Raw genomic sequence first — 18,143 nt, forward strand, 5'->3', positions numbered from 1 at the left:
GGCCTTGGGGGGGGGGGGGGGCTTATTGGGGGCGCGATTGAAGATGCTCTTATCTAACATGTTGTCACTTACGAGGCTTTGCCTGTTTTCAGGCTTTGTTCTATTCTGCTCTAAAGATGCTCGACGGAAATGATTCCTTATCTGAGCCACCAACAACATGCTTAGTGCATTGTCTTTTGTCATTAAGGAATACTACTGGGTCGATATCTATAGGATAAACGAGATCTGCAGATACAAGACACTAAGACAGAAGAATACTCACATGCTGCAACTAACAAATTTAGCATTTATCACGAGCAAAATCCCTTCATGGCTTGTTGATTGGTTTCCTGCGAAAGGGGGTTATCTTATTGGAAATCTACAGCCAGCTCACATGGGTTTTAGGTTCATCTTACTTGGCAACCTTTGGGCCATATCTTCGTCTCTATCTATTCCAACACAAGCCGATGGAATACTTAGCCATATTGAAGAGAAATGGAATGATCTTGTAGCAAATACAGATTCACTTATTCGGCATATATCTGTCTTGCTCCTCCTTCTGCAGTACACCTTTTGGTTAAGTTTTGCAATCATCACCTCATATTCTGCCTTGAAATATTGTCTCTGTTTGATCAAATTGCATAGGCATCTTAGAATTGACAGTGTTGTGCATGACTACACGTTGTTGCAAAAAAAAATCCTGCAATTGGTACTAGCTCTATCTGTTTGTTGTTTCCATGTAGTTGCAAGTGCGCTGTTTTCAAGCTTCGCTGTTTAGGGATTTAGCATTGGTTGTGTTTTTTTGTGGCTTGGCAGAGGTGTCGTTGTCGGTGGTCGAGCTGCTGATGCAGAAGATTCATAGAGAGATTTGTCGGGTGGACGCTGGCATCCTCCCTGCCGTCCGGCAGGAGGTTCGGTCTTGCGATCTCATGTTCCACTTGGTTTGCAGTATCTATGCTCTTTGCATTAGGATTGGTTAAATATGGCCATATATACTGATGTGTGAAAACGTGCATGATCCTTTTATATTAAAAACTTGTAGATTTATTCAATGGTAGGTAACATACAAGTGGTGGCTGGCCCTTTCTATATTTTTAACTTTACAAAATTGTGGAAGCTACCCCGTACTCCTATTTTCAACTGGATATAGTTCAATTTTTTTTCTGTTTCCAATAGTTCCAAACATGTTCCTCAATTTCTATAAGCAAATGAAGAAGATAACATTTGTTTATTCTTTGGATTGAAATACGCCTCTTTGTGTAATTGTGCTGATCAAATTTTAAGCTTTCTTGCTTTTACCTTAGTCTTGCTCAATATTGTGTTAAACTTTGGAAGTTCTAATTATCTGCAAGAATCTGCTGCTGATACTTCTTTCTAGGGTGTGTATTTGTGGTGATCAACATTAAGCTTTCTCGCTCTTGCTGGGGGCAACTAAGAGCGCTTCAGTGTTAGTGTCCATTTATTCATTCTCCACCTTGGATGATCAATATAGTGCGAATTTGGTTTTCTACTATGTCGATCTGTCAAGTATATTAAAACTTTGGGATATGAGTTCTGATGAATGCCATATTGGTGTTTGATTGTGGAGTAAATCATCAAAGATTTCTTAAGACTATCTGATTCTTTAGGTCACAAATTAAAATTATGTGTTCCTGTTTCCGTTTCTGTTTTATTCATGTCGCTCTGAAAAGTAATCAGCCTAACATGAGATCGCATGACATATGATGTTGCAATCAAGCTATGGTAGCTTGCGCTGATTTTCTGTATGCCGTCTGGTAGATGAAATTATTTTTGTTCTATGGGCACAGCATCCAGTGCACCTACTTGAAGGTGACCTGCTTCCCTACTTTCTTTCAGCAAATACTAGCTTAGAAATGGATGTTGATTGCCGATTAACTTACATTCAGAAAAAAACGAAAGGATTAGTAGATTCGTAACTGTTATTTTTCTTGGTATCCAAAAAATTGCAACTGATTTTTAGACCATTTAGGATTTCCTAAATTCTATTGTTTCCCTTAAAATTGTGGTACATAATTGGAGTTGTGCATTTTTCATTTTGTCCCAACCAATGTTGCTTTCCTGTTAATCATAAAATATTTTACTTGGTGGCTGACTCAAAGCTTCTTTGCTGTCATTTTTGTATTCATCATCGCGAACAAGACCAGATCAGTGGATTAGTCTCTGTGGAAAGATATAACAAATAATAAGTCCTATCACTACAAACTTATTGTATGGACTACAAGAATATGGGAAATGCAAGGGAGCATCAATGATGATTTACAAGTGGTCCTTTTGGATCAGATTGTAGAAGCCATACACGATGTTACCCTGTTGTTCAGGTTCTATTAAAAGAATAAAGTTTCATGATATATTGGTGTGTTTCTTATGATTATGTCATACTTCGATGTTTTACTACTTCTGATACACATGCTTTCTTCAGCATAGTCCTACTGCCCGACTGAGCATTTTAGCTGCTTATAATGTTATTTGTCACTTGCATCTGCATATGTCCTAGTGATGACCCAAAAGACAAGCCGAATGGGCGTTGACCAACCCGGCACCTCACAGGGTCGCCTCATTTGATCCAAAGTGCATCAGCTGGATTAGTGCGCCCAATCACGCAGAGGAGGCGCGCCAAGGGCGCGCCCCAGCCACTAGTAACTAGCATGGGCGGAGGACAAGGACAAGCCGGGTTGGGTAGTTACCAAATATAATAATTATAAATAAAAGTCTAGCCACTCAAATGCGTGCATAACACTATTGATTATATACAAAATATACTTCCTCCGTCCAAAAATACTTGTCGGAGAAATGAATGTATCTGGACGTATTTTAGTTCTAGATACATTCATTTTTATCCATTTCTCCGACAAGTATTTTCCAGACGGAGGGAGTATACTTGAGGAGAACAAGTAGACATGGAATAGAAATTTTACCGTTTGTAGACTAGGAACTCAATGATTTTGCTGATGATTTGTTGTATACTCCCTGCTTCCGTGCTAGCATATCTTCGACCACTAGCTTCACTGAAGATATTCACCATGTCTGGATTTCATGACACGGATATGAAAGCCCAACAATTGATGTCACGACCGGATTTTCCGGACACTGATTTCCAGAAAATGGCCGTCGTGCTCACCAGCCCCAAGATTACTGTTAGCTGATGAGGCACCAACTTGATACATAAATTCTAAGCAAAAACACAAAATGTGTAGTACAAGACCATTGTGGCCTATTAGTACAAGAAAAGGTTTCTAGTGGTTGATGGCGGAAGCGGTTTGTGAGTCATCAGTGTCTATGGGACTCCATTTCCCACAGGAACAGCTGACCAGGTCAACTCCTATCTTCGCGAGGCTGCTATCACCGTTGCTTAGTTTCCGGGGCTGTCACCGCAACGCTCCTTTCCATGCAGAAATCTGGCCAAGACAATAGCCAGGGACAAGCCAGTGAGTACTTTGAATGTACTCGCAAACATTTTGAACACTGGGATAATATAATTGATAATTATGCACTGAAATATTCTATGATCACATCGTCAGTCACAGATAAAATATCTTTTATGCATGCAAGCAGGTTATTTATATGCAACATGAATAAGCAATAGTGGAGTGGGAGTAAAATGCCGCAGTCGGGCGTCTGTGCGACACCACATAAAGGGCTTACAACGTAAATAAATAACAAGCAATGCCACAGTCGGGCGTCTGAGCGACACCACATAAAGGGCTTAAAAAGAAATGCCACAGTCGGGCGTCTAAGCGACACCACATAAAGGGCTTAAAAGAAATGCCACAGTCGGGCGTCTGAGCGACACCACATAAAGGGCTTAAGAAGAAATGCCACAGTCGGGCGTCTAAGCGACACCACATAAAGGGTTTAAAAGAAATGCCACAGTCGGGCGTCTGAGCGACACCACATAAAGGGCTTAAGAAGAAATGCCACAGTCGGGCGTCTAAGCGACACCACATAAAGGGCTTAAAAGGAATGCCACAGTCGGGCGTCTGAGCGACACCACATAAAGGGCTTAAGAAGAAATGCCACAGTCGGGCGTCTAAGCGACACCACATAAAAGGCTTAAAAATAAATAATCACAATGAATATCCAGGAGGTAGAACCATCCCAGGATACTCGACAATACAAATAATGCAACGGATTAGTCCATCATAAAATAATAATCATGGTCCTCACAAGTCACCGGTCGGTATCCAAGTTTGGTTTAATAATTTCACCTCCGAAGACCGACACTAAGACCAACACTTGACCCATCCCAGACTGTAATCCTTAACCATGGACACGGCTATTCAAATAGGTTTAATATCTCTGCAGAGAGTGTACTCTTTACCCACGAGTAACGGATTTCTTTAGTCCATCGGACTAATTCCGTCTACGGTCTTTTAGTTGAAAACACGCCTAACTTGCACACACCAGCTTAACTCATCGGTGTCTGGAATCACCCACCACACTTGTTAAGCAAAACTCTAAGTGGGGAGGCTACAACCTCGCGTAGCATGGGATCAAATTTATATCGCGCGCTCTAAGGGGTGGCCTCCCCTCTCGGTCCCAACCGGAAACACCCATGCCCCCCGACCAGGTGGCATGCCTACCGGCTACAACCGATATCTTCCACCATGGCCTCTCTGTACGGTGTGTGCTGGAAAGGGGTTGACGACTTACTGAACTGTACCCTACCTGCGGCAGGGACGAGTGGTAGTACGAGGCAAGTATGGGGGTTACTGGAACAAGACTCGATCTGCGGTCGACTCAGGAGGTTTATAAGTTCCCTGCATGACATGTATAACAAATACATTTCAACCAACAAAAATCACCACTCAATATACCTTACCATGCCATACCGGACATAACCGTCCCGACGGGGACCGGCGACAAGCTCACGCCTACCCAAGGTCGAGGCTTTCCCGGATTCCTTTCCGGCATGCATGCAAGGCACATGAGGATGATTACCATCACAATTATATTTATTTCCAACAGCAAGGAAATCACTAATATGCTTCCATGCAAATGATCATGTCACATGAAATAACAAGGCCTCCGAAATAAGGTGGTGTTATAAACGTGTCAACCAACACATCAAAAATATTATGCCAGGGTTCAGAATGCTTGCCTTTAAGTTGTGGAGGGGTGAGGTGCTCTCCAAAACTTTTGAAAGTTTCTTCTCTCTCTCCAAAAATCCTATTTTAAAATATCTTTGAATTAACACACAAATCCAAGGCAGCACAAAAAAGTTGTTTGAAATTTTTTGAAATAAATCTTAAAATAAACTAGACAATATTTGAGGAAGGTAGGAAAAAGAATCAACTCATTTGGATTTATAATTAAAAAGATATAGTCAGTCAAAGTTTTGGTCAAAAACTGATTTAAATAAGACAGAAAAAGAAAAACGTTTCAGAGAGGAATACGCTTTTGGAGCGGGGGAAACGTACTGGGCGGATTACGTCTTGACTTAAAACACGTGGATGCCGCGGTGTGTCAATGATAGTGGGTCCAGGGGGCCCACTAGTCAGGTTTGACTATTCCTCCCTCCCTCTTCTTCCTCTGTTCCGAGTGGAGGCGGGGCTCCGGCGATCGTCGTCGGCGACTGGCGGCTCCTCGCGGGGCCCCGAGGGCGGGGATGGATCCGCCACTCCAGTGCGGTCCTCCAGGTGGTCGCCAGGCCGGTGGGGACGGAGGGAGCTGCCGGCGGCGAGCTTCGCGGCGGAGGAGGCTTCGGGTGGATAGTGAGTTTGGGGCTGCGGTGGTCTCTGACCAAAATCGAGCGTGGGGTTGCACTCACGAGAGGGAGGGAGAGCTCTTGGTGGAGAGAATGGAGAGGGAGAGGCACTGGTGGCGACGGAATCGGCCGGAACTTGGCGGCGGCCGAACCGGCCGGACTCGGGGAAGAAGGCCTTCCCTCTCTCGACTACTGGCCAAGGAAGCACTAGGAGGATCATATGAGGTTGCTCCCGGTCTCGATTGAGCTCCGGGGTCCTTATATACGCGGTGGAGGTCGGTTCCGAGGCGGCCGGCGATAAGGATGACGGCGAACCGCCTCTCTGTAGCAATGGCGACGTGGCGACGACGGGAGCTAGCCGACGAGCGAAGGGATAGGCTTGCGCTGTTCCCAGGGGCCAGGTGGCGAGCGGGAGAGGCTTGGGCGGCGCTGCCCGTGGCAGAGGCGCACTGCCGACGCCGGCGTGCCGCCAAAAGTGCTTTGGCGGTGGCGCTGTAGGGCGCCAGGGTGGGCTGGCGTGTTGTGGCGAGGCGGGGAGTGCGTGGCGAGGTGCTGCCGTGTGGGCCAAGACAGGGGCGCGACGCGGCGGCTCGTGTGCGCGGCTGCAATTTGCGCGCTCTGGGCGCGCCCAGCGCACGCCCACCAGATGCTCGGCGAAATGCCATGGCATGCTAGGTGGCTCGGTTGGAGCTGGGGGTTAGCAGGTCTAGGTTTGGGCTTGCAAGGAGATCAGTGGACAAGCTGGTTTGGTCAGGGGATCAGGTTCACAGTGCAAACCAAAAATTCATGCCAAAACAGATCATGCCCATAAGGTGTTTGACAAAATGTCAAGGGCACTTAGGCAAGTCTTGGAGTGGTCAAAAACTCCAGATGGAAGTCTCTTTAGATGAAAGAGAGAGTGGTGAGGTTAGTTTGTCAAATGCAGCAACTTGTTAGTGCAAGTTTTGCTGAACTTCAATTCTGGACAGGGAATAAATGGCATCATTTCATGAACCAAAAATGATCCAAAGGGTGCATGCTCCTGGACTTAGGGGTTTGGTAGGGTGGTCTACAAGCAGGTGAAAGCACAAGGTCACTGGAGCAAAAATAAATAGGGTTGCAGTAGAAATCAGAGGGCTGGACCAGAATGAAGATGATGCTGATTCACTCAAAATTTTCAAAGAACAACACCAGGTTTTTGCATAAAGTTGAATCACAGGCTATTACCAACATCCCATAATTTTGGTGGAGGCTAGAAGAAAATATTTAAATGGGTTGTAATGCAAAATTGCCCACTGGACCAGAGAAGAAAAAAGGGTGCAGAGCTCAAAATATTTCATGAAATAAAGATGTTTTTGCACAAAAGTTATTTAATAACATCACATGACATCTCCAAATTTTTGTGGGAATTTTAAGTGAATTTATCAAATGGTTGTAGTTCAAATATGGCCATTTAACCTTGAAAAACCATTTTCAAGAAAGTAAAGATCAAGCAACTTAATTATTTAATTAGTTATATTAAATAAGGAAAAGTTTCTCTTGAGAGATCAAATAAGTCCAATAACATATTTGAAAAGTTTTCTCCTTGGGAAAAACTCATCACAACAGGGAAGAAAATGATTAAAAATCAAAATGGAGCTCAGAAATTCAAAGTTTTAATTCCTGACAAAATTTTAATTCATTAAAACAAGGCCAAATTTTTGGGGTGTCACAATTGAACCACCATTTGAGCTCTCTATACACTTGGTTTGCAAGAGTTGTCTTGCCCATACCTCCAGGTCCAACAATTGATACCATCTTCACTTGGTGCGGTTGCATTGATGCAACTCCATCTCCTTGGGTCAATAATTTGATCACCTCAACCTTGGGTTCATCAATTCCGACAAGATTTGAGGCATGCTCAAAGATAGCAAGAGCTCTAGGGTCAAAAGTTGTACTTTCATTTCTTTCGCCCGCCTCAGTGACTTGTTTTTTCAGATCTTGGAACATCTGATGGTGAGCCTTCCTCTTCCCCAAGACATTTGGCTTTGCGTCTTTGTTGTCTTCGTCTTGCATGAAGTCATCGATGGAGTCCTCTATATCATAGGAGAGCTCCCGCACCGTGGACATCCATACCTTATCTTGCTGGTCAGGATCCTCCTCCTTAGACATCTTTAGGAGAAAGGTGTTCATGGATGTTAGTTCATTGGTCAGAGATTTGATCTCACCTCGCACCCCCTTCTGCAGCTTTTATTGGTCGACCAGCAGAGTGCCTAGCTTCTCCACAACGGAGTTGAGGGCCCCCGTCGCTACACTCACCAAAAGCCCCTCCATGGCCGTGTGCCGGTTTAGTTAATCTTGTGTGGGTAAGCGGTGGAATGCAATGAGAACAATAACTAGATTTGTGTCATCAATCTAAACCCTGAAAAGGGAATTAATCAAAGCCAGACAGAACACCCAGTCCCTCAACACACGTGCCGGCACAAGCCAACATGAGGCGTGGCGGCATACGAGGTAGGCTTGAGTAGATGCAAGCATGACATGCAAGAGGAGATGGGGTCGTACCTACCGGTCAGGATCAATCAAGCTGTGGAGGATGGCCGGACAGAAACTGGACTGTGGCGGCATTGGAACCTAGCAGCTCAGAGGGACGACTACGCATGTGGTGAGATGAGAGGCGGAGTGAGGATTTCGCAATGGCACGAGAGTGGAGTTATGTTAGGGAGAAGGGGGTCGTTACTGGGTCGTCGTTGTTTGCCGTGGAGACACTCCGGCCAATAGACTGTTATCAAATAAGCAACAACAATTTCCAAGAACCACCATGCATTTTTATCGCAATCATTGCTCAAGCAATAATTTTATCATCCCGAAATTACATCGAAGAAGGGGGGAAAAGAATACTCCGCGTGCGCCCCATGTTGCTCACACAAGACTTCTCTCAACCCGATCACTATAGTAGTTTTAACTGTTAATTAGCTTTAGATGCTAATTGGCCTTGAAGAAGGGGAAAAGGATGCCGGGTTGCATGCACTGTCTCCAACTGGTCGTTAATATAATAAAGTTCAAAAGGCATCGAAATGTGCAACGACGCATATAGACCCGAGGTCATGTGCAGGTTAAACGATGCTCCCCTCGACCTTAGGCTGCCCGTTTGACGCCGTGATGTCTCACTAATGTGGATTACTCCCTTGGTGGGATGCAGCGAAGTTCCATCAATAGTGAGGCATCTGTGGTGATTAGCAATTTTGAAGATCTGCTTCTTGTTGTTTAGTAGGCGGTGTGCTAGTGTGTGTATGTGGTGGTGTGAATGTGTGCGTCTAAGTTGTACGTGATGTTTGTCAAAAAACTATTTGACATCTTTTAGAAGAATAGACGTTATCAGATCCAGTCTCGATCTGAAAAATTGGATAGATATAGTTAAGATAGGTTTGTTGCTCCTGTAATGAGCACTCTACACGCATGGTTGTGAAGCATCAAAAGGTTTTGTGGACATCAGAGTTGACAAAGGACTCGTTCTGCTGACTGATACAACTTGTGCATTTCCAAGCCAATAGCATCTCCATCTATACCCTGCAAGTAGCAGCATGACGAATGAAGGTTCATATAATATGGTGCATAGCTAATTTGCAGCACCCCGTCGTTGGCAACTAAAAGTAGCCGCCCATTCAAAACAAATCTATATAGACAAGGTTTAAGTGATTAACATAAGTTTGTTGCAACTATCGGTCTACGAAAAACGAACTAAGAAAAATACTATAGAATGGTTTTGCAGATGAAGCATCCGGGAAGGCCACTTCTACAACAGGGCTGACAAAGACATGTTCTTCTGACGGAAGCAACTTGTTCAATTATAAATCAATAATGTAAGTGTCACAAACTGAACTATCCAAGGAAGGTTGTGTGAAGTTGTATCCACAAACAGAGTTGAGACGTGACTTGTTCTTCTGACGAAAACAACTTGTTCAATCATTTGTAGTGATTCATTTCTAAACCGGTGGCCATGTAATCCATGCATGTACCCCTTCAAGTTGCAGCCCATACCGTTGTCAGCTGGTAAGATATACTCCCTCCGTTCCTAAATATTTGTCTTTCTAGAGGTTTCAAATGGTGACTACATACGGAGCAAAATGAGTGAATCTACACTTTAAAATATGTCTATGTACATCCGTATGTGGTGACCATTTGAAATCTCTAGAAAGACAAATATTTAGGAACGGAGGGAGTAGTAGCATGCTCGAGTCCACGGCACGAAACATCCTGAGCAGGGGCAGAAACTCTAGACTCCAAACCCAGCTCAGGTTTTGTTTATGTAATTGATGCGGTAAAAGCGCAAGTTGAATGGATGCTCATGCATGTTGCCTCACCCCGGTCACATAATTGTATTTCCTTGACGATAAACACGGGTTATCATTCATATTAAACAAGTAACGCCACTTGATAGCCAAAGTCTCACCATTCGCTGTCCTGAAAATGCTAATTGACTGTCACCATGCGTGTCTGGTAGACCGGTTATGAATATGAATATATTGACATATCTGTGCCGATCAATAGGAAAAAAATGCACAGATATAGTTTAGATAGGTTGGTTCTACCTAACACTCAACAAATCAGGCTCAAAAAATACAGGATGATTGTGAAGCATCAACTAAGGGTTTTGGCCATCAGACTTGTTCTTCTTGTCCTGCTGAGGGAAACAGCTAGTGCATTTCCGAACCAGTAACGTGTGTACGTCCACCCCTGCTACTTGCAGGATGACGAGTGAAAGGTGATATAACTTCATGCCAATAAGAGCCTTCTCGCCAATTAAAAGCAGCCACCAAAGTCGCCATGGTCGTCCTTTGCTGCCGGCGTGGTTGAGGAGCTCCGACGCAGCGCGTTGAGGAGGAGCTTTGCGGCGACCATGGCGAGGCGCTCAGGCACCCAAGGAGATGGCGGCCATGGCAAGTGGCGTTGGGCTCAGGCAGCACCTGCTGCTGGCCTGCGAGATGGCGCGAGCCTCCGACCGGCTTCTCCCGTACGGCTGCTCGGACGCGGGATGGAGGCCATGGCGACGCCACCGAGCCTCCCGGCGGTTTCGGGCGCGAGCTGGTGGCCACAGAGCTTCCCAACCGGCAGCAAAGGGGCAAGCAGCAGCGGCGGCCGGCAACATGCGCACGCAGCAGCGGCAAGCAGAGCGCGCACGCAGCAGCAGCTTGCACAGCATCATCCTCAGAAGTTGACAAACCATCCATCTGCTGCCGACCATGATGCCAAAAACAAGGACGCCCGGCAATTGCGTGTTCAGCAGGTAAGCTCTTCTAGATGGTTCGCACTAATAATTTGTTCCTGACCTGCCATTGCTGAAGTCGTGTTTTTCCGCTTATTCTAATAAAAAAAGGAGGTGCCAAAAAAACTGTGGTGCTTCATAGTCAGAAACTTGATAGTTGTCAAACTTAAATACTTTTTTCCCCTAAATCTATGGTAAATAATGGTATCCTGTTGCATAAATTGGGTTATTAAGTTTTAGATAAGGTAGTATACAGTCAGTTTCACTTATTGAGACAGGTACTTGAAGGATGCATCAAATTATCAGGATAGATCTGAATATGATTAGCATTGGCCAGTTTGTGCCATTGCTGTATAGGTCCGTATCATCCCTAATTGGGAAATGGAACCATGATCTGCCTGCCCATTGTGATTCTGTCCAATTATTCTTCAATATTTGTATGTAATAGGCTGGTATCCAGTCATTGCAATTAACTTAAGCTGGAGCTTCACAAATTGAAAGGCATAGCACTCTTTCAGAATTCTCAAACGTTCAACATAAACTCTTTGTCTTATGATCAGGTGATACACAATATTGTGGAAACAATCAACGTGTGCATCTTTGATTTTTGAGGCTGCAATTTGTAAAGTAGTTATTGTGCAAAGACGGCTTCAATTTGCAGCTTAGGCATAAGCATTCTTTCAGCATTCTCAAACGTTCAATATATACTCTGTGTTTATGATCAGGTGATGCACAATATTGTGGAAATAATCAACAAGTGCATCTTTTATTTTTGCGGTTGCAATTTGTAAAGTAGTTATTGTGCAAAGACAGCTTCAATTTGCAGTTTTTTTGGTATGGAGAGACTCAATAGTTATGTGTTCCACTATCTACAATCCATTTGCTTAATAGTATCACATTGCAATTTTCTTTTTATAATGATCCTGCAGCTAAGGAAAATAATGCTCGATCTTCTGGTACATGCCTCGACATGTCGCTCTCGTAGCTGCCAATTTCCTAACTGCCTTAAGGTCAAGGAACTATTTCTGCATGCGAAGGAGTGCAAAAGGCGTGCTTCAGGAGGGTGTGCCCTGCGCAAAAAAGTGTGGTACATGATTCGGCTCCATGCCCAAGCTTGCAGAGATTCAGGATGCAGTATGCCGAGGTGCAGGTGGATGGGCGCGTCTATCATTTGTCCTGCTACCTCCACCTCTCTTCTGCATGCGCGTACAGTATTGCAATCTGGAGTAACACCTGACCACCACTTCTGGAAACTACACAGGGATTTGAAAGACCATCTTAGAAGGTTGCACCAGCAGTCCGAATCCAGGAGAGGGCTGCTGTTAACGAAATGATTACACAACGGGCAGCAGAAGCTTGGGATGGTTGAACTAGAGAATCTAGGCAAGACGTTTAGATGGATCTTTCAACTGGAGATGGAAGAAGGTGCTGGGCATTCTTCGCCGATGATTAACGTATGGCTCGGAAGCCTACCTTTTTTCTGAAGGAAGGGTCAATCTCGTTGACGTCATGTCGTCTATTGTTGAAAGACAATGGTTAAGCTGTTTTGTTTCCCCCTCCAATTTAGTTTCTTGTTACCTCAGGAGGGGTATAGTAGGAAGAAAAAGGGAGATGGGGATGTGCACACAGGGCCCTGTTTATTTCTGCCCCCTCCCATTTTGTAGGTCCAATCTTTATGTTTAGTTAAAAGTATAAAGCAAAGTAAGCAAATCCAGCATCTGTGCCCTTTCTTTCTTGTCAGGAAATGCATGATCCAGTCAGATCATCACATTGGAAATTTTGAATGCGAAAATGCTCGTCTAGTTTGGACGAAGGGAACAGATTTAAAATGGTTACTAAAAATTATAGTGTCAGGTTGATTAAATGAATGAAATCTACCAGATTTAAAATGGTTACTAAAACTTACAGATTCTTCCAAACGATCACCAAAAGCGATAAATCACGGGTGGACATGCAGCCACGCGAGGATGGTATCTCATCTGTTCGCTGCACAAAGATCAGTGCAGTATTTGTACAACGGGCCATGTATATTGATTTCTTGGCAGTGTATCAATGTTGTATAGTCCATGTCTAACACGGTCAATAAGTGAGAATGCCCCACCACACAATAAGTATGTATGCCCCATCACACAATAATTGTATTGATCCCACATTATTGTTTTAGAGGAGTTAATCAGCAGCCTGCACCACCTTCTGCATTTTCTCCCCATCCTTTCTCCATCCAGCAGCTTCTCTCTCACTCATCCTCCTCCTCCAGTTCATGCATTCTGCTCATCCTCCTTCTCTAGTTCATGCATTCTGTTCATGTGCATCGCCGGCCGGCCGGCCTGGCAAGGGTTATGCGGATCCCTTTTCTGGAGATGGGTCAGCAGTTCGATGGTGGTGGCAGCTTCTGAGCCTCGTGCACAGTGGCGGAGACAGGGGGGGGGGGGGGGGCGAGCAGGGGCCTGCCCCCCCCCCCCCTAACGATCGAGCGATGCAACGTAATTAGCGATACGAACGCACGTATTTCTCAGGTTTATACATACTCGGCCCCCCCTATCTCAACGCTAATTTAAGAAAGAAAGGAAAAGGCCCATGTGAAGCCCAGTAGTGGGCGTGGCCAGATAGGCCGATTGGCTCTTGTCTCCTGGCCTCCTGGGCGTTAGGTACGTTCTCACGTGTGATTAGCCTGTATGTTGGTTAGTACGCGAAAGTAGTCACTGCCGTTCTTGCCCTCGCACGCCCGGCCGCCTCTGCTCGCTCTCCCGGACCTGCTTCTGCCGATCCTATTCATACCGCGACGGTGCGACGCAGCCTTCTTCAGTTGTCAAATCATCCGGATCCAACCAGCGGGAAGTTGCCAAGAACCCAAGGTTTGACACATCAGTACATCACACCATGCATCTACTAATCTAAATCCCTAATTCCTCATCTTGTATCGTTGTTGAACTTATACACCAGATTTGTGTTGTTTATTTGTTTTGGTTCTGTGATTTGTGATGCTATCATTCTATGAAGAATTTCTATCTTGTATGTGTCCTAAAAATTATCATGATCATGATGCAAATTATCTTGCATTAGTTCTTATTTGTGATGCAAAATTTTTCTATGTCCTACTTGTCCAATATACAGTAGCTTATTGCGAGACTGCAATTCAGCAGCTATGAGGAGCAAAACACCATTAAGATTATAAGCTGGTTGCTTAAAATTCTCAACCTACTAAAATTATTAATGAGGCTGATGTGCAAGTTACAAATCCCAATCCAATTGACAATAACGATCAGGATATGCCGGACATGGTTGATGTTGGAGAACATGCAAAAACCTGTCAAATTGGGAGGTGCCACTGGACAAGCAAGATGAATATCAATATTTTTATATATCTAACGGACCATATCAGCTAGGAAGTGCCCTGAAACACTCTAAATATCAATCTATCCTTTTAACGCCAACTGGGAGACTTTCTTCGGCATTGCATGATCATATACGTCGAAAAAAAATTAAAAGGTAAGTTCTCTTCATTATTAACCTTTTGTCATCTTATTGGCAATGGTAGAGTTAGATTCAAACTCATACAACTATATCCATGTCGCATATTATGGTATGATGATAGTTATCTTTTCTGTCTAGAAAAAAAGTTATGAACTTGACTAGGCCCCCCCTATACCAAAATCCTGGCTCCGCCCCTGCTCGTGCATGCGGTGTACGCCTTGGGTCTGCTGCACCGGGTGTATGATCCTGATACGTCATGCGGGTGCATCGGCGGTGACCCCGGTTCTAGATGGTGGGGCATGAGGGCATTCCCAGTTGTCGAGTTTGTAGGTGTGTGTAGTGGCTTCGGGTTGTTTGATGTATGTCTTTATCAGACCTTTGTTGAATAATTTAATAAAGTTGGTTGTGTGCATCTATTGATGCAGAGGCCAGGGATTTCAACCTCCTTTTTGGAAAAAAACATGCTCTTATTTTTCGTTGTCAGCGCACTAATTAGTGATTTGAAAGACGCATCAAGTGGATACATCTCGTATTTGTCAGTTGGCGCATTCATTTGAAATAGGAATGAAGCGGTGCCTTTAGTTTTTGCAATTAGTGGTAATAATTAATGATGATACATCTTGTACACTTGGTGGTATCAAGCCAGAAAAATCTCCTCAAGTAGTAATTTAAAATTACTATGGATACTAGCAAAACTTGGGCTTTTGTTTAAGAGTTGAAGTTTTCAGTCTGGCTCTGCTAAATGTTAATGGTTTTGAGATCAATTCTTGAAGCATTTTCGATCAACTATTTCATCATCAGATCTGTATGTGTAGCTGTCAATGAACTCTACATCTGACATATATTTTTGAAAGTGCATTTAGTGTCATTTTTGTATGTTTTCGATGGCCATGATATATTGGTCGCATTTAGTGTCATTTTTGTATGTTTTCGATGGCCATGATATATTGGTCATATCTAGTTCACATCTAAAGTTTTGCTGCCTAGTTGGTTCTTGCTCAATAATTCATCAAGCTCATATATGTTCAAACACACGCCACCCCACGTTGCCCGGGACTATACCTGGCCAAACCTCGGGCCAGGCCTAGCCAAGCCCGAGGCAAAAAGCCAAGGCCCGGCCCAGCCATCGGGCCTGTTTTTTGGGCCCAAGCCCGACCTGAACGCGTAAAAGCCCGCCGGGCCTCGAGCCGGACCCCTTCAGAAAAGCGTGAAAATGACGGGTCCGGGCCAGGCCCGAGCCCGGCCCGGGAGCAGCGTCGGGCCGGGCCGGGCTTCCCATGGCCAGGACTACCCGAGGCAAAACTCTCTGACCCGGAGGACGCAGTGCCTTATATTCAATGAGTGCTTAATCATGCCGCGTTGTTAGATGCCTACTCAAACTTTGTCTTAATCACTTCTGATTAATTTCACTACAACCGTTTAGCTTAACCAGATTTATTACCATGTTCATCTTACTCAAGTCTAGTTGCATGAAACTAGTTTTTCTTACCCCAAAGGCACATTTTTTTAAAGCAGGATGTACCCCCGGCCTCTGCATCTGGGCAACCTGAAAGGCACATGCTTACCTTTTTGTTGTTGGTGCGCTAATTAGTGACTCAAAAGACGCACACATTTGTTTTACAGTTAGTTCACTCATCTCTAGCTGGAAAGACGCGACCCTTATGTTTTGCAGTTAGTGGTGATGATAATTAACAATGATATATCGGGTACTCTAGGTGCTATCAAGCCAGAAAAATCTACTTCAATGTTTGTTAGCTCGGTTGCTTTCAGGTTTCGGAAACCTTAACTGCTTGCTTCCTATCTTGCCTTTGCCGGAGGAATAGGTTGAGCTTTAGCACCAGACCGTTAGGGAACATAGGAAACCAAGAAAGGAGGGGCCAACTAAAGGACTATTGCTGTCGATAGGGAACATCGTAAAGCAAGACAGTTTGACTCGGTGATGCGTACAAGTTAATGCGGATTACTCCCTCAGTGGGATGCAACAATCCCATCGATAGTGAGAAATCTGTGGTGACCGCAATTTTGAAGATATGTGTCTACATTCTTCAGTAGTGTTGGAATAATCCACACATGTGAGAGTTATGATTAGGTAAGTGTAGCCGTGTGCTAGTTTTGTTTGATTAGGATTAGTATTAGGGCGATCAAGCTGGCCGGTTAAGATTGGTATGTTGCTGTAACTAGCAGTCTAAACGCGTGGTTGTGAAGCATCAAAAAGTTATATGAACAGCATAGTTGACAAAGGACATAATTATTCGGCTGACAGATACAACTTGTCCACTACCAAACTAATAGCAATATAGCATCTCCATCCACCCTGTAAGTAACAGCACAATGAACGAAGGTTTATATAACATGGTGTATAGTTAATATGCAGCTCCATGACATTGGCAAATAAAAGTAGCTAGCCGCCAAAGTGGCCTTTCAAAATTCGAAACTCTAGAGATATAAGGTTACTTAAGTGAGTAACATAAGTTTGTTGCAACTAACGCTCTACGAGAAACAAACTGAGAAAAATACATAGCATGGTTTTGCAGATGAACCATCAGGGAAGGTCACTTCTACAACAGGGCTGGCAACGTGTCTGATAGTAAACCTACAATGCAAGTGTCACAATCATAGTTGATACGTGACTTGTTCTTCTGAAATGATTCATTTCCAAACCAGTGCCTATGTAATCCATGAGTGACCCCTTCAGGTTGCAGCTCAGCTCGTAAGATAGTAACGTTTTCGCATCCGTGGCACTGAAAATTCAAAGCTGGTGCGGAAACTCTTTCTTGCTCAAAGCTTGGAACCTCCGAATTCTACATCATTGTGATCCATACAAGCATTGAGGTGCGAAAACTCTTATGATCAAGGCTCAACTGCTCAAAACACTAGTTCATTTTTTCTGGGATGGATGGGGTAGCAGCGCGCAAGTTGAACGGATGATCATGCTCTTCCACACCGGCCACATAGCTGCATTTCCTTGCTGATAAAGATTAAAAATGCATCGTCATGCTAATTAAATAAGCACTCCACTTGCTTAACAAAGTCCTACAATTTGCTGTCCTGAAATTGTTAATTAAGCTCGTCTACCGTGTTGATTTAGCCAGCCATGTTGAATTGTTGATTCTTGATTGTCATTATACGTGTCTGGTAGACCAGTTATGAATATATTGACATATTTATGCTAATCAATAGCAAAAACAATGCATATATAAAGTTTAGGCAGGTTGGTTGTATGATCGTGAAGCATCAACTAGACGGTTTGTCGATCTGGACTTTGTCTGCTGCGTGAAACATGGAAGGTAGTGGCTGCACCCACCTTCGGTGCACCCGTGGAGTGAACAGTAAATTCGAAAGAAAATTTTTAAAAAATTCCAAATATTCTGAAACTTCGTGGATATGATTATGAGGAAATGTTTTAAGAGCTTGCAACATCAAATGATCTCCATACAAAATGAAATACAAATGATGCTCTGCACCCACGTTACTGTTTGCATGTTTTCAGCACAAACTTTTTTTTGTACAGAACTCCTCGAATCATTTCGCTACCAAATTTTGCAAGCACCTAAAACATTTGGTCATAATAACATCAAAAAATTTCAGATTTTTTTGAAATGTTTTGCTAAGTTTTCTATCATGGGTGCACAAAAACCACACTCGCGTGAAACAACCTGTGCATTTCCAAACCAATAACACGTCCAACCACCCTTTGCAAGTTGCAGCATGATGAGTGAAAGTCGTCTAGTGTAGATGGAG

General features: G+C 44.0%; 1 protein-coding gene and 1 pseudogene across 3 annotated transcripts; one reads left to right on the top strand and one right to left on the bottom strand.

Annotated features, from left to right (window-relative positions):
- Positions 1–2,911: 2,911 nt before the first annotated feature.
- On the bottom strand, positions 2,912–7,996 carry LOC123129860 (disease resistance protein RGA5-like; annotated as a pseudogene).
- Positions 7,997–10,448: 2,452 nt separating this feature from the next.
- LOC123129167 (histone acetyltransferase HAC1) lies at positions 10,449–12,642 on the top strand. Of its 3 annotated transcripts, none has more exons than XM_044549398.1 (3): positions 10,449–10,949; positions 11,858–12,078; positions 12,190–12,642. In XM_044549398.1, the coding sequence occupies exons 1-3, from the start codon at positions 10,563–10,565 to the stop codon at positions 12,260–12,262; spliced, it is 681 nt and encodes a 226-aa protein (XP_044405333.1). In that variant the 5' UTR covers positions 10,449–10,562; the 3' UTR covers positions 12,263–12,642. The 3 variants fall into 3 exon arrangements, with proteins under 3 accessions (XP_044405333.1, XP_044405334.1, XP_044405332.1); XM_044549399.1 differs by having other exon boundaries at positions 11,858–12,015; XM_044549397.1 differs by having other exon boundaries at positions 10,454–10,949; positions 11,858–12,642.
- The last annotated feature ends 5,501 nt before the right edge of the window (positions 12,643–18,143 follow it).

Source organism: Triticum aestivum, chromosome 6A (assembly GCF_018294505.1).
Source record: "Triticum aestivum cultivar Chinese Spring chromosome 6A, IWGSC CS RefSeq v2.1, whole genome shotgun sequence".
Lineage (NCBI taxonomy): Eukaryota > Viridiplantae > Streptophyta > Magnoliopsida > Poales > Poaceae > Triticum > Triticum aestivum.

Bases quoted from the DNA above. Each gene is read 5' to 3' on its own strand.
- LOC123129167 (XM_044549397.1), top strand. From the start codon at position 10,563: ATGGCGAGGCGCTCAGGCACCCAAGGAGATGGCGGCCATGGCAAGTGG. The intron at 10,950-11,857 runs GTAAGCTCTTCT...ATGATCCTGCAG, and splicing joins GGCAATTGCGTGTTCAGCAG to CTAAGGAAAATAATGCTCGA.